The following is a 17,087-nucleotide window of genomic DNA, read 5'->3' as shown; positions in this document are numbered from 1 at the left end:
GACATTGTGTATCTGTAACATCATCCATATGTAAATGTATACGCAACAAAACAGTTTTTTTTCTCTCTTTTTAAATTGAATTATGATTGTCTCAATTATGGTTGTCTCTGGTATCACAGGAAACCAAGCGGATGTATCAGAGAATGAAGAGAGTTCGCTTTTGAATAGAGATTGTGGTGGAGGGAATGAGCAGCAGGCGACGAGTTCAGTTTGATGAGATAAGACACGCCCACTAGTGTCAATCACTGTGACATCATCAACAATCAAGCTCAACAACATAATCCTGCTTTTACGAATTAACACGTGTGTTGGAAAGTTGGAATGAATCCTTGTATGATGAGTAATCACAGGTCACAGAAGATGTAACGTGTTCAGCCAAGACACTCCTACATACACTCACTGCTGAAGAACTATAGCCTATAAATCTAGACGCACCCTAGCGGCAGCAAATCTAATCTGCCCTCGAGTGTCGTCTAGCAACTCTCAATTCTCTTCTGAGCTGTAAACGCCAAACTCTGGTCGGGCCAATCACATCATGTCTAGAGTCGGTGGGCGGGCCCATAATGACGACGGCCGAGTTGCGCTCGTGCTTCTAGTAAACACAGAAACTGGCGAACGCCGGCGGTCTTTTGAATCAGCTTTGACCGCGACTCTGGAAGACTTGGAGTTAAGCTTTTCTCTGAGAAAAGAACAAAGAACGGCACTGAAGTCATTCTTAAAAAGGGAAGATGTGTTCGGAGTTTTGCCGACCGGATACGGCGAATGTTTAATCTGTCAGCGAGCTCTGTTTCACCTTCGTTGCTCTGGTTGGTTGTAGCGCTATCCTATCGCGTGCAGAGGGAGTTTGAAAGACAACCGTTTATCCCGCCCCTCGGATTGAGCCCTGTCAATGGTGAGTTTCCAGAACAAACATCTTGATGTGGGTCTAGCTTGTCAGGCTAGAAGAACTAGTGGAAACCATTCGCTGTCCACATGCTGGAAATGGATTGTATTATCTGTGGAGCAGCATGAAGTCTGACACTCAAATGATCTGTGGTGCTACAGTTTCCAAACCTCAGTACTGGGAAAGCTGCGATCAAACCTCAATACATTTTTCACTATACATCTGAAATTCCAGACAGTCAAGGTGGTGCAGAAACAGACAAACACTGAACAATTTAACATTGTTGTAAACACCACTCCCCTCCAGCTGTTCGTCTGCTGTGAGCGAGAGATGGAGACGAGGAGTGCTGAAGTCAAACTCTGCCCTCTGTTCAATATTCTGTTTCACTTGGAAATACATCACAGCACTGGAGAAAACTCACTCGCTACTTCCATTTCAGTGGGACTTTAATGATAAGCATAAAAAGTGTTATTGAGGGTCTTTTTGACCCCAAATTATGCTTGCTGAAGTTTAAAAACCAGGATTTAAAGAAATTAAAGGATTAAAAGGGTTTTAATTAAATAAGAACTGTAAAATTAGTTCTAGGTCTATTATATCCTATATAGTTAATCCTCTTAGCAAATATTTTATTATAAAATATCCACTCTTGCTTGCACTCTTGTTTTTTATTGCAATATGTCTAATAAAAAAAAAAGTTTAATATGTCTAATAAAAAAATGTAAAAAGATTTAATTATTCCCAAATTCATTTTCTCTTCTTTTTTAAAACTTATTTTGGTTAAATTTTTAATTTAACTATATTATATATATTTTAAATATAAATTTTTATATTTCTTTCTTTATCTGGTGACTCTGGTGACTGACTCAGAGTAAAAAGGGAAGTCTCTGGTCAATGCAAACAACAGATGACAATAATGCTTTACTGTAGATTGTTATTGGGAGGGGGAGAGGGGATACACCGCTCTACAGTCATTTGAAAGTCATTGCAGTACCAGTTTTGGCCACAATCTTACATACACTTCCTATAATTAGTTCAGGGTTTCCCGTTTCAGAAAGTAGGGTAAGTGAAAACTCTGAGTATGTTAACCCTGAAATGAGGGAAACTGTGTTTTCTGTTTAAGAATAGGAGGTATGTCAAACCCGAGAAAGCAGGGTAAGTCAAGCCCGTTTCTGAAAGGGTACCAGGGTAACTTACTCTGTGAACCTAACCCGGTTCGGAGCAGGTTTTCTTTAGTAAACCCAGAGTTTCTTTCGGCCTTTATAAAATATTTAATTTTATTTTATTTTTAATCTGCTACCACACTCTGTTTTGCCTGTGGACGAAAATGAAACTTAATTAAACTAATTAAGAATTAAACTTACATATTGACCCGGAAGTATGCGGATTTCTTTTGTTGGGTGCTGTTGCCATGGTGAATCTTAATTTTGGCGCTCCATTGATCATGGCTTTTCACTTTCAGTTGTGGTGCACGTGTTGAACTCAGAGTCAGTCTACTCAACGTTGATTGAACTTCCTCAATTCAGCTGTTCTGAAACCCAAAACTCAAGAGTTTTTCGTCTCAGGGTAGGTCAACTCAGAGGTCAAGTTTAAACTCAGTTGGTTGAACCTCCTTATTGAAACAGGCCCCAGTCCTCCGATATTAATGATTTGTAATGATTCTTTCCAGTTATGATATTACTTAATCAATAGAACCACTAAATGTTTTGTTTCTTCATATATGTTTTCTAAAGCATGTATTTGGTCTCTGAGGAGTGACTGAGGGTCTGTCCTTGAGATGTGTGATGTATATTCCAAGTTGTCAGTACAAATAAATCAATCACAGCTCAAAATTGGTTCCTTTAACAATAAGTGGTTATTAAGGATGTTCTTAACAAATTCTACTGGATTTTGGGCAGAGCCATCATAGAACGTGTGCTACCCACTCATGATAAAACTGGAAGTCTCAGAAATAAACAATTAAAAGCACTTAAAAACACATTTGAGCAGCGGCAGCCAAAACACGACAGCGTTCGCCCAACTGGAAGATCCCCAAATGCATTGAGCTTGGGGTTGGGCTTCTGTCGAGTGGCAAAGTTAAGACATTTACTACTTGTGATTTTTTGCCCTCAACGTCAACATTTTCGTCAATTGTGGGTGCGAAATCGCGGGGGTATGTAGAGATGCAGACAGAGATTGCTTACATCATCAGCCGTACTCTCATCGTCATCTGCTGACTTTAACAATCTACTCTCTGGTTTTCAAATAAAACTTGTTACACTTGCAATTGAATCCTTTGTGTTTTTCTCATCACAGGAAGTGGACCTCTTCGCCTCTTATCAGACAGCACAATGTCCCCTATACATCTTTCTCAGTCACTCAGCTCCGTTGACATGGCCCAAAATGCACTTATAATGCCGATTTCAGACTTTATGATTTTCAATCTCGTCGGGTCACTGCTCTTTTCACCAGAGCCGGACAGTAACAGAGTACATTTACTTGAGTACAAATTTGAGGGATCTGTACTTTACTCGAGTATCATTTTTGGGGATTACTCATGACTTTACTCAAGTACTTTTACAAGGACTTTACGTGTGCTCTGTCGCTGACGTGTTCAGATATTTAGCATGCCAAATATATTGCAGGCATCAGCGGCTCGTCTGTGATTCTCTCTAATCGCGTATTTGATCATTCACACTGCGTGATTGTCACTCACGTTCACGAGCACCGATCTGCCTATGATTTCGGCATTTGTCTGCGATTTTGGAAAACCTGCCGGCGAGTAAAAATCGGGGCTAAAATTGGGCGGTGTGAACTAGGCATAAGCTTTCCCTCCAGTCGCTCTGCTCCCAGAATTATAGCCGGGGTTTGCCAACAAGAGTCGTCTCTTAACGATAGTGCTGCGATGGTCGAACAGAATGTGTTTTTTGGAGATAGTGTCTCTCCTCAACGGCTTGCCATGAGTAATACCGGTGAGGAAGGACCTTCTTAAAACCTTCTGTCTTAGGCAAAGGGCGCTATATTCCATCCCAGGCCCGACTTGTGGAACCTTCATGATTGGCCTGATTGGCATTATTCTCATATGAATAAATGTTCATGTAAAGATATTAATCTTCTATGCTTGATCTTTTTTTAATCTGATTATTAATGTCCTCTTGAACAAGAAACACAAATTCAGTTAACTGATAAAAATGTTTTCTTGTTTGAAATACTTTTGTATGTGAATTGTTTATATTTTTCATCAAGTCATGTGAAATCTGTTGGTTCATACTGTCTAATGACAAAAATCATAGCCTAGAAATCTAGACGCACCCTAGCAGCAGCAAATCTAATCTGCCCGCGAGTGTCGTCTAGCAACTCTCAATACCCTTCTGAGCTGTATTCGCCTAACTCTGGTCGGGCCAATCACATCGTGTATAGAGTCGGCGGGCCGAGTTGCGTTTGCGTGCTTCTAGTAAACACAGAAACTGGCAAACGGCGGTCTTTCGAATCAGCTTTGACTGCGACTCTGGAAGACTTGGAGTTAAGCTTTTCTTTGAGAAAAGAACAAAGAACGGCACTGAAGTCATTCTTTAAAAGGGAAGATGTGTTCGGAGTTTTGCCGACCGGATACGGCGAAAGTTTAATCTGTCAACGAGCTCCGCTTCACCTTCATTGCTCTGGTTGGTTGTAGCGCTATCCTATCGCGTGCAGAGGGAGTTTGAAAGACAACCGTTTATCCCGCCCCTCGGATTGAGTCCTGTCAATGGTGAGTTTCCAGACCAAACATTTTGTTGTGGGTCTGGCTTGTCAGGCAAAATCAAATCGTCAGATCACCAACAGCAAACAGACAACATTCAGGAGATTAAACGTTACTGTCATTGGTGAGTAGTACATCATTTATTATAATGATATTTATTTATACACCCATTCCAGTCCTTGAATCTGAAGAAGCGCTCCCGGACTTTTAAATACCATTGTATGTCCAACGATTTTTCGCAGGTGCTTTTAACTGGTCAGGGAAAAAAAATCTGTTTATAGTATGATTTTTACAGTTTCTTCTTGAACAGTTATTCAAGAATAACAAACATTTCTCCAGTATCTGTTCTACACATTAAATAATGGAAAATGTAGAGCCAACCATTCATTAAATGAACCCCAAGAGGAACTGTTCCTGTTCAGTGACCATCTGTCAATCTCTAAAACAGACAAAAATCAATAAAAAAGCTTCAGAATGTATTAGTCCTGAAGTATTTAAATGCTTTTGTTTGGAACAGACCCAATTTTAAGTCTTTATTCACTGATAATCTTCCCCTCTGTCTAACTTCTGTTATTTTGAGGAAAAGCATCTGTTGTACTTCCATATTGTAATATTTCAGATGCATTTGTAGCAAAACTGTTTCTCTTTTCTTTCTGATTTTAGTTTGTCTTTGTTTTCTGTTTATTTTTCTGCCTTTTTAATTACTTTGAAAAAGTAACTGTAACCCGGGTAATCAGGTTACCAGTTAAATATTAAAGATTATCCAAACATCAAGTTAAAGAAACTAAGAGAAGGAGGAAAATTCCAGAACAAAAACTGTTTTGTCCAATGACAGCCCTCATTTCAGTGACTGACTCCTAAGAGCCAATAGCAGCATTTTCATAAGTCCCGCCCACGGGCTGCCTCGCGGTCAGAGACGAGAGACAGACAGAGAACGAGACGAATCAGCTGCACAGAGCGGTTCTCCGAGACCCTCCGTAAAAGTTTGATTTAGAGGAAAAATATAGATTAAAAGTAGAGAACAAACATCGTATATATGAATTAAAACGGCTACATTTAGTTGTCATCTGGATGAGAAGACGACGAGACAAGGATTTGTGGAGGAAAGCTGACGCAAACAAACTGAGAATCTGCAAGTGTTGCAAATGAGCTTATTTCTTTGAATACGACGAGTTATTTCCTTGGCTGGTTTTTTTTCTTCTGTTTCTATGTTTATTCCTATGTGATGTCCTGCGAGAACCCTGTCTGTGCCACGTTTAATTCTCGCGGAGAAGTGTCCTCTGTATCGAGCGTGATAATGTGCACAGTGGCGAGCTGCCCATTTGACCTGTTTCCACTTTGAACTGTGCTTTACGATCAATAACTGGTAGGAGAGTTCCAATTTTTCTTGGTTTTTGGTTTTTGGATAAGACTTTTATCCAACGAACTTATTTGACATTTTTGCTTCAAAAAGGATAAATGATCGTAAACGGATCAGAAGAGTCCAGCGAATATGTGATCTGATTCATTTGATTCACGAACTTTGTTCAACTGAGTCGTTTGATCCGCGAACTTTGTTCAACTGAGTCATTTGATTCGCAAATTTTGTTCAATTGAATCATTTAATGCATTTGTGATTTTTTTTTTTCCAACTCATTGTTGTAACGCTTTCGAATTTGAAGATAGAGTGAGTTATTTCAAGGTATTCTGAATCACATTCACTGTTTTGAATCAAATTTAATGTTCAGTTGCATTTCTTTTCAGATACTGAATCTAATATCTTGCTGAGGGTTACATTAATGTGAAATACTTTACTTGAAGTGAAAGAAAGACCCATTGCTGTTTTTTTTTTTTTGATCATATTCTTTATTTATACATTTTGTGAAGAATGTGAAACATTGAATTGACTCTGTCAAGTTGTTAAATTCTTGAACCTATAACAAACAACACAAGAGTTGGTTAAGTGGTTGATTCTCAATATTACAGATGTATTGCTTATACTTGTGATTCATTTAATTGAAACCAACTAAGAAAGAGACAATTTTCTATATTAATACAATTAACTGAACCAAAACTGAACTTTGTTGATCATTACTCACCTGCTGCATGATTTCCTCTCTCCAGTAGTCGTTCCTTTCTTCTGATACATATTGGCCCATACTGAATATCATTACTAGGTGTAGCGCATCAGTTACTTTGCATGCTACATGCTACATAACTTTACATTAAAAAAAATAATCTGATTACATAGCTTCAAACACTTGCTTGGCCTTCACTTTACTTTCACTTTCACTTTGCCTCCTCTATTCTGTGTTTCCATATTCAGTCATAAGGGGGAGCCAAAGCAGCATCATGTCTATTAGAATCATTGTTGCTGGGAAAGAATAAGGGTTTGCTTAAATCCTGTTACGTAAATGATAACAGTTTTGGATATGTAGGAGAATTCCAGATTTTCTTCTGTTTTTTCACAAACAGTTTGTCCGGCCAAACCACAGAAGTAAACAACTGAGAGCACAGCAGGTTTCACATATCACATGTATTCACTGAATCACATATCCCCATGCTATTTGAACTGTATGGTTTTGTGATGTTATAAATGTGGACAGGAGAACGGAGAAAAACACCAGCTCCACACCCTGTTGTAAAACCAAATCTTTATTAAAAGTCAGCAAAAATGCAGATCAATCACCTCTGTCGGAGTCCTCTCAAGGGTGCAAGAGAAACAAAAGCGTTCATCGAGATCATTCTATGCCATCGTTTGTGTTGCTAATGATTATTTTGCTTAAAGTATTTTAATTAAAGTAATTTTAATAGATCAATCCAAATGTTCAAAGAGTGCTTAGACGATCTGTTAAAAAATAGCTGGGCAAGGAACAGGAAAAGTGAAAAGCATCAATGTCTTGCTTTATATCAGGACATATCTGGAACTCCTCCTTCTGCTTAATTCATACTGTTGGTCTGATGTTACTCCAGGGGTCTGACGGTGGCTTGTAGATCTGATGTCATAAACCAGCACAGCAACAGTAGCCACGCCCACCAGAGCAGAGACGACCAATCGGATCACAGCTTCAGTAAAACTGCAACAGTGGGTAAAGTCTGAAAAGAAGAGCACTGGATTTAGGCCCCTTCCATATGGTTTTGTGGGTTATTTGGAGCCTAAGCATCCCTTGGGAAGGCAAAGATGATGTATGCACACTTTCCTTGCTTAGCCAAATAACATTAGCTAGGATGGGATGGTTAACAGAAGCAAACAAAGACGCTTTCAATGGCTCCCTGAGGCTATGTGATATGTTTAGTGTTAATATTGTGAGGCCACACACACACACACACGCATACATACATACATACATACATACATTTGTTTTTGTGAAATGTGGGGACATCCCATAGGAGTAATGGTTTTTATTCTTATAAACCGTATTTTATATACCCTTACACTGCCCTATACCCCTAAACCTACCCATCACAGGAAACATTCTGCATTTTTACTTTCTCAAAAAAAACTCATCCTGTATGATTTATAAGCACTTTGAAAAGTGGGGACATTGGGAAATAAGTCACCCTCTTCTGTAATGCCTATGTCATTATACTCATTTGTGTCCTGACACACACACACACTAAACACTCTGTGTCCTTCACTTCTATCTCCTGTCTGCCATCTGTTTTCTGTTCCTTTGAAATCACACAAGAAAGTGCAAGCAAATCTGCCCATATACCCAGTGAAGTACCTGAACTCGGCTGATAGAGATCGTTAATGTTGGCCCCCTCAGTCTGGTTGACGGATGAATTGTTCAACACACAGAAGGATGACACACAAGTTGAGCTTGATGATCTTTCTGAGGATAAAGAAAATATTGTGGAGTCAGTGATAATCACACTGACAATCTTTATTTATAAAATATGCATCTGTTAATTTTAATGAAAGAAGTCAATATCATAACGGGCATTTAATGAATATTGATTTAAAGGCGTGATGAATTGATGAAATCAACTTTCCCTTGAGCTTTTGATATATAAAAATTCATGTAATATAAGATTATCCTGTAAATTTCAGAGCTGAAAACTTCCTTGTTAGTCAAAGAAAAGCTTTTATAGACACCAGGCTCAGCAAACGGTCCTGTGCTTCATACTTACGTCACTGCGCGAAGAAACACCGCCTATACAGCGCGTCTAATCCAGTACCCCGCCCACCGACTCATGGAGGGCTTGTGCTGTAGCAACAACAATATTAAACATGCCGAGGAAGATAGCAAATATTGCGCTATTCCTGGTTGTGGAAGAACAGTCGCTGCTTAAGCTTCCTTCGGATCCTAATATTAGGAATGAGTGGTTGAACTTTATTTTAAATGAAGTTCCAGCTCACATGAGGAAGACAATTTCACTTAATTTCACTGTGGAATCGTTTGTAAAAAAAAATCTCCCGTCGATGCTGGATTTGGATGCGACAGGAATGGTGCAACACACTTATGTGAGTAAAACGTGGTTTTATATGTAATAGTACTGCATTGTTATAGATCGTTTTGCTTATGTGTACACTGGACTCAGACACGTATGGGCCATCGCTCGCAAAGTCTCCAGTGCGTCACGCGTATCAAAACCCAGCGTTTAGAAGAGAGCCTCAAAACCAGAGTAGAAAATAGCCTATTACTTATTTGTTATGATGTTTTTTTGAATGTAAAAACCAAACGCACATCATTCATTGACCTCAGACAACAACAGTATAAAAAAAATTAAAAAGCCAGTTCATGACACCTTTAATATTTGTTTTAAAAATTTAAATATGCTGTAATTCTCTTACCATAGACAGTAACACTGAAACCCATGTAGCTGGTCTCTCGGCTGACGATTGTTAGTTCATAAAGTCCAGAGTCTGTGGTTCTGGTGTTTGTGATGGTCAGAGATCCAGTCTGATGATCCAGCTTCAGTCTGTCTGTAAATCTTTCATCATACATAGAGCTGGTTTGCATGAGCTTGTTAAATTCAGCTATTCTGGAGCTTCCGAATGTCCACTGTATCATCAAATATTTCTGTAGTTCAGTAACAGTGTTTAGAGTGACAGAATCTCCCTCCATCACGGACACTGACTTCACTGCATTTGTCACTTCTGGAAAACAATCAGAAACATGTTTTGTCAGACTAAGATCATTAAGTTGGTTAATTATGAAAAAAAAATGCTATTTAAATCTGTATTGTGCAGACATTGTTTCATGATTTGCAGTGTAAGGTCCACCTGTTAGCCCAAGAACAGAATCTAACGTCCTGGCTAAGGACTTGTGAAAGACTTTTCAGCATTTCTGTTAAATTCACTTTTTTATTTATTGATGTCCAATTTTAAATCTGACTTCATTAATAAACTTAACATAAGCTTAACAGCTGTTAAGTTACAAACTTTGACAGAACTTACATAATTAAACACAAATCCATGGTACACAACTGCAGCATAAAAATATAAAATAGAATTACAAAGTAATATGAAAATAGTTTTAAAGAGTCATGATATCTGGCAAAATACATACCATGCGTGTTAGTGTCACTACACTGTAAAAAATATTGTTGGTTTAACTTAAAAAAGTAAGTAACCTGGTTGCCTTAAAATTTTGAGTTCATTGAAATTAAAAAATTGAGTTGATACAATGAAAGAAATTGGTTTAATAAACAGAAAATCTAAATATTATTGTATCTGAACCACATTAAAATATGATAAATCATGAAAATAGCTCAATTTGGCATGTTTCACTGCGTCATCAAGAATAAAACACAAAATTACCTAATATGCTTACAAAATCGTTTAATAATGTTTGAATAAAGGTTGTCGATTCTCAAAAATATTAATTGAATTAACTCAAAACTCAAAAAACTTTTTACAGGACACAGCATGGCATGGGGGTTCTGTCTGCAGAATGTTCCCAAATGGCAGCTCTGCTACCCTTTCTTAAATACTCAGATACTCGAAGGATTGCAAACATTTGCAACACAACACCTGTTTTCGGGGCAGAGGTTTTAGATGTCTTTGAAGAGACCAATGAAGCCCAGAATTCTCAAACGTTTCAATCTCTCATCCTGCTAGTTACTGCAGTGAAATTGAGACTAATTTACCAATCGCAGTGAGACCTTTAAAAAGACCCCAAACAAAGGAATAAAACAATAGATTCACGAAATACATCCTCTGTAGTATATTAGCATTCTGTGACTTGAATCAGAGAGAGGGGAGAGGGAAGTCACAGTGTAACAAAGTCCACTGGAGGCCAGTGTAGATGAACCTAAGTGCAGTTTTATTTATAGTGTGAACAAAAAAAGCAGACGGTGACTTGATTCAGACTTGACTATTAACTCACCAAAAGCGGATTACAGGGAACAATACTCGACAAGGGCCATGGCTAACATGAGGGCTTAAATACACAAAGACTGAGGACTAGACCATTGGTCATTGAGGACCACTGAAAACTAGGCCATTGGTCATTGAGGACCACTGAAAATTAGGCCATTGGTCATTGAGGACCATTGAAAATTAGGCCATTGGTCATTGAGGACCACTGAAAACTAGGCCATTGGTCATTGAGGACCACTGAAAATTAGGCCATTGGTCATTGAGGACCATTGAAAATTAGGCCATTGGTCATTGAGGACCACTGAAAACTAGGCCATTGGTCATTGAGGACCACTGAAAATTAGGCCATTGGTCATTGAGGACCATTGAAAATTAGGCCATTGGTCATTGAGGACCACTGAAAATTAGGCCATTGGTCATTGAGGACAACAGCTGTAATTGTAACATTGACTATACAAGTAATTGTGAAGCAATATTTGTGTTTCTGTTTGTTACAGTTTTGAACAAACCATTTGAATTGAGCTGTATCTGCATTTTCTCATACTGTGTTCATGTCAGGGTTATGTTCTGATTTCATGGACTTTCAGGAGACGTCGAGGTCGGCCATGGACCCCATTTACATTGCTGTGCCCCCTCCGGACCGAAGGACAAGGACTTGAAAATTCCCTTTGAATTAATGTTTCCCTTATACACGTCCCACACATGTAAACAGCTCCCGAGTTCCCGCTTGTCTGTTTCCACAGTTACCTATGTGCACCTGTGTCTAGTTTAGTTTCTCTAGCTCTGAGTTTCTGCTGTCCCTTGTGGGTTCTTGTCATTGTTTAATGTGTTCTGTGTGTTTTCATTACCTGACATTTCTCCTGAGTATTTTGATTCCTTAGATTAAAGACTAAAATGACATTCATGTTGGATTACACTGCAAGTGTAACAGTTTATTTGTTCAAACTGAGTTAAAGCCATCCAGAATAATAAGGAATATTGAAATGAATAGAAAACAACTATTTTATGATGATATCATTCATCTGAAAGGCAAATTATGCTGTTATTATCTACTCACCATAGACTGTGAGATTGAAAATCATGAAGCTGGTATCTTTGCTGAAAATAGTTAGTTTATAAAGTCCAGAGTCTTTGGTTCTGGTGTTTGTGATGGTCAGAGATCCGGTCTGTTGATCCAGCGTCAGTCTGTCACTGAAGCTCTCGTCATACACAAAGCCAGGTTGCATGAGCCTGTTAAATTCTGCTATTCTGGAGCTTCCGAATGTCCACTGTATCATCAAATATTTCTGTAGTTCAGTAACATCAGTGTTTAGAGTGACAGAATCTCCCTCCATCACTGACACTGACTTCACTGCAGTTGTCATATCTGGAAAACAAACATAAACATATTTTGTAACAGACTATGATCATTATGCTGGTTAATAATGACCAAATTGCAATTTAAATCTGTATTGTGCAGACATTTTCTCATGATTTGCAGTAAACCAAGATCTCTTAAGAGATAAAAAAAAACACTGAGAGTCAGTATCAGGTGATGTTTCTCCGGCTCTCACTTTCATGTGCAAACAGAATTGAAACAAAACACTCATCTGTGGATAAGACTGCAGCTATTGTTGGATTAATTTAAACACCACTTATTGGTCACTATTTATTCCATTCAAAAAGTGAAACTTTTATATTAGGGGTGTCCAATCCTGCTCCTGGAGGGCCACTGTCCTGCAGAGTTTAGCTCCAACCCCAATTAAACACACCTGTACCAGCTAATCAAGCTTTTACAGGCATACTAGAGACCTCCAGCAGGTGTGTTGAAGCAAGCAAGAGCTAAACTCTGCAGGACAGCAGCCCTCCAGGACCGAGTTTGGACAGCCCTGTTGTATATTATATTAATCAATTACACACAGACTGATATATTTCAAATGTTTATTTCTTTTAATTTTGATGATTATAACTGAAAACTAAGGAAAATCCCAAAATCAGTACCTCAGAAAATTAGAATATTACTATAAGACCGATACAGAGAAAGGATTTTCAGAAATCTTGGCCAACTGAAAAGTATGAACATGAAAAGTATTTGTACAGCACTCAATACTTAGTTGTGGCTCCTTTTGCCTGAATTACTGCAGCAATGCGGCGTGGCATGGAGTCAATGAGTCTGAGAGCCCAGGTTCCTCTGATAGTGGCCTTCAGCTCTTCTGCATTGTTGGGTCTGGCTTATCACATCTTCCTCTTCATAATACTCCATAGATTTTCTAGGGTTAAGGTCAGGCGAGTTTGCTGGCCAATTAAGAACAGAGATACCGTTTCCTTAAACCAGGTACTGGTTGCTTTGGCACTGTGTGCAGGTGCCAAGACTTTTTGGAAAATGAAATCTGCATTTTCATAAAGTTGGTCAGCAACAAGAAGTGCTCTAAAACTTCCTGGTATACGACTGCATTGACCTTGGACCTCAGAAAACACAGTGAACCAACACCAGGGCGTTTGGGTTGCCAACTTTTTGCTGAGTTTTGCCGCGAGCACGAACGCGTTTACCTCAGCTCTCATCACGAGAGCTCATTCAGCTCATTCACCACGATGCACTCCTGCAGCGTTTGTGGCGTGACATTCCCTCAGCGGCTAAATCACATTATATTAAACAGACGCGTTCACTTTTAATTGTAGTGTCTGTTCTCTAACTGAACTGATTTTATGGAAATGAACGCGGTGGGAATGTGATCCAGTGATTCAGTAATCTAGTTGCGGTGGCTTTGGGAGTGGCCTCGTAGGGCAGCGAAGCATTCTGGGAATTGTAGTCTTTTTTCCCCATGAGACAAAAATACATTGTCTGTCTTTGTTCAGTCTAGAAAGCGCCAAATTCAAAAGTTAATTTCACATTTCTACTACATTAATGACCCAGTTTAAATACAGATTCATCTTCCCAGAGCTGAAGTATTCCTTTAATTAGCTGATTGGAGTGTTGCACCAGGTGTCTTCAATATTGAACCTGAGACACTGAGTTTGGGATTTTGTTTGTTACAGTTTTATATTTGAATTGAGTTATATCTGCATTTTCTCATTCTTAACAGTTTATCACATTGTTACAGTGTTCTTTTTTCATGAACAGATTATAACGTTGTCAAAACGATCCCCATTCACATTCATTACAATTACAACTGTAGTATTTACAGTAGGGAGAATGTTGAAATTAATAGAAAACCACCATTTTATGATACTGAAAGGCAAATTATGCTGTCATTCTCTACTCACCATAGACTGTGAGATTGAATATCATGAAGCTGGTCTCTTTGCTGATAACGGTTACTTGATAAAGTCCAGAGTCTGTGGTTCTGGTGTCTGTGATTGTCAGAGATCCGGTCTGATCCAGCGTTAGTCTGTCTCTGAATCTCTCATCAGGACCATCATACGTCGAGTTGGTTTGTGCGAGTCTGCTGACTTCAGCTATTCTGGTGCTTCCGAACGTCCACTGCATAAGCAGATATTGCTGTATTTCAATGAGATCAGGCTTTAGAGTGACAGAATCTCCCTCCACCACTGATACTGGCTTCACTTCATCTGCATCAGCAAACACACCTGATGACCAAACAAAAATGCATGCTATAAATTACAATTTAAATCTATTATGCAGATGTCTTACTCTAAAATCAATGTTGTGTGATTTGCAGAGAGCTAAGACTTTTCCAATCCATCTTATTAGAGATGAACAACAGTGAAAGTGCAGAACAGCAGAAACACTAAGGGCCCTATTTTAACAATCTGAGCGCGTGGTCTGAAGGTGCAGGGGCACTTAAGTCGTGTCTAAATAAATAAACTAAACCAATTAATCTCATCTCCCATTCTCTTAAAAAGCCAGTTGCACTTGCACCATGGTGGATGAATTCGCTAATTACAATGCAGAATTTGTGAACGGAATGGCTGAATGCTAGCCTGACAAGCCAGACCCACATCAAGATGTTTGGTCTAGAAACTCACCATTGACAGGGCTCAATTCGAGGGCCGGGATAGACGGTTGTCTTTCAAACTTCCTCTGCACGCGATAGGATAGCGCTACACCAACCAGAGCAACGAAGGTGAAACAGAGATAGTTGATAGATTAAACATTCGACGTATCCGGTCGGCAAAACTCAGAACACATCTTCCCTTTTTAAGAATGACTTCAGTGCCGTTCTTTGTTCTTTTCTCAGAGAAAAGCTTAACTCCAAGTCTTCCAGAGTCGTGGTCAAAGCTGATTCGAAAGACCGCCGTTCGCCAGTTTCAGTGTTTACTAGAAGCAGGAGCGCAACTCGGCCATCGTCATTATATTAAACCCCGCCCACCAACTCTATACACGATGTGATTGGCGTTTACAGAGTTGCTAGACGACACTCGCGGCAGATTAGATTTGCTGCCGCTAAGGTGCGTCTAGACTAGCTGAACGCTTCTCCTTTTATTTTTAATATTTAAAAATGTTTGTGTACCGCAGTGTACAGTGGGAATACATGTTGTGGATCCGCCTATAGGTGCATAATTATGAACATGCCTTTTAAATAACACAAGAAATGCGGCGCGATTGACTTTAGAACAGGTATTTGTTGGGCAAGGGCGCAGTTGTTTGTAGTTCCCCCAAAATAGCAATGTGCCTGAAACACCTAGTTTTCAGACTAGCATGCCCATGAGCGAACAGACAGGTGCGAGTGCATTTGCTATTTAAACAACTGGACAAACAAAGCTGGATGTGAAAATGATAACTGCGTCGGGCTGACACTAGCAAAAAACACTTGCGTCACATTGTGCCGGGTGTATGTAGGGCACTAAAGATGCAAAATAAAAGAAGCAAGAAAATTAGAACCTGGTCCCCTGTGTATAATAAATATCTGGTCTATGCCACTGATGATTATAATGGGGGAAAAAACTGCACATGGTCAACCAGTGAGTTTGTTCTGAACAAAACTGAAAAAGAGGATGAGCAATGCTGAACTGATTTGTTCCTCCCCAGTGATGTTTCTGCACTTTTTTTTTTTAATGCAAACAGAAGTGAGACTGTGGATCAGACAGCCGACTGGTTACAGTTACTAATTGGCACAGGGACTATTTTTAAACTGAGAAAATGAAATGCTATAAATGAATGAAAGAAATGCATGTTAAAGCATTATAACATTGATTTTGATTTGTGTGATCAGTGTTTTAAAATAAAATAACACATTTTGGTTGCTACATTTCTAGTAGATGCTACACATCATATATATATATATATATATATATATATATATATATATATATATATGTGTGTGTGTGTGTGTGTGTGTGTGTGTGTGTGTGTGTGTGTGTGTGTGTGTGTGTGAAAATAACAGTAACACTGAAGCTCTATTAAAACACAAGAAGTGAAGGTATAAATACTCTTTTTTTTACTTACCAATTAGATGCCACAAGCACAACGAGAACAAAAAAGCATGAACCATATTCCCTGGTTGATTGCCCACAACTCTAATGAAATGTCTGACAATGGCCACACTAGGCAAACTTGTAGCGCAGAGCTTACAAACAGCGATGACATGATTTATGGGAGGAGGCTGATGGCAGACAGTGACAGTTCTGCAGTAGCAACGGAAGACGCAGTAACAGAATTTTTTTTAATTAAAATTCTGACTTCCACAGAAAACTAGAATTACAAGATTTAAGCTCAATATTCTGTTTTTTTACTGAGAATACTTAGAGTGTGACTTTTTTTACTGAGAGTGTGACTTTTTTTTCTCCAAATTGTGGTATAAACTCTTAATTGCAAATTACAAAGTCTGAATTGGGAGACATGCAGTTGTGAGAAAAAGGTCTGAATTGTACATTTAAATGGTATCTATTGGATATTGTTGTATGCTGTAAATGGAAGCTTCAGCTTAAGTTCTGCCAGGAAGACTTAATCACTTCGTCACTTATTAACCTAATCTCTGGCCAATCACGTCTTCATATTTTCTTTATAAAGGTCGTACTTACACATGTTTGAGTTCGCAGATGCCGATGCGACAATACCCTCCATCCTCCCCACCAGGATGGTTCCGTCCATACCTCAAAGGGGGGGTCGGCTGCGCCCCTGCCTTCATCTTCAGGTAGGAATATGCTGATCCGCTACCCTCGGATTATAAACTATGGACGGGGCCTATGCCAAAACTTTATTATGCTTGCTGGGCTGTCAATAAATGTATGCTTCATTCATC

General features: G+C 39.0%; 1 protein-coding gene across 1 annotated transcript; it reads right to left on the bottom strand.

The window, feature by feature from the left end:
• Positions 1 to 7,089: 7,089 nt before the first annotated feature.
• Positions 7,090 to 16,415, bottom strand: LOC137039431 (uncharacterized). Its single transcript, XM_067414741.1, has 6 exons — positions 16,292 to 16,415; positions 14,149 to 14,472; positions 11,963 to 12,271; positions 9,376 to 9,681; positions 8,306 to 8,413; positions 7,090 to 7,673 (listed from the first exon to the last, which is right to left on the bottom strand). The coding sequence occupies exons 1-6, from the start codon at positions 16,335 to 16,337 to the stop codon at positions 7,483 to 7,485; spliced, it is 1,284 nt and encodes a 427-aa protein (XP_067270842.1). The 5' UTR covers positions 16,338 to 16,415; the 3' UTR covers positions 7,090 to 7,482.
• Positions 16,416 to 17,087: the final 672 nt, after the last annotated feature.

The sequence above is a fragment of the Pseudorasbora parva genome, chromosome 14 (genome assembly GCF_024679245.1).
Source record: "Pseudorasbora parva isolate DD20220531a chromosome 14, ASM2467924v1, whole genome shotgun sequence".
Classification (NCBI taxonomy): domain Eukaryota; kingdom Metazoa; phylum Chordata; class Actinopteri; order Cypriniformes; family Gobionidae; genus Pseudorasbora; species Pseudorasbora parva.
The sequence above is the reverse complement of the archived record's forward strand: the minus strand, read 5'-3'. Positions and strand labels throughout refer to the sequence as shown.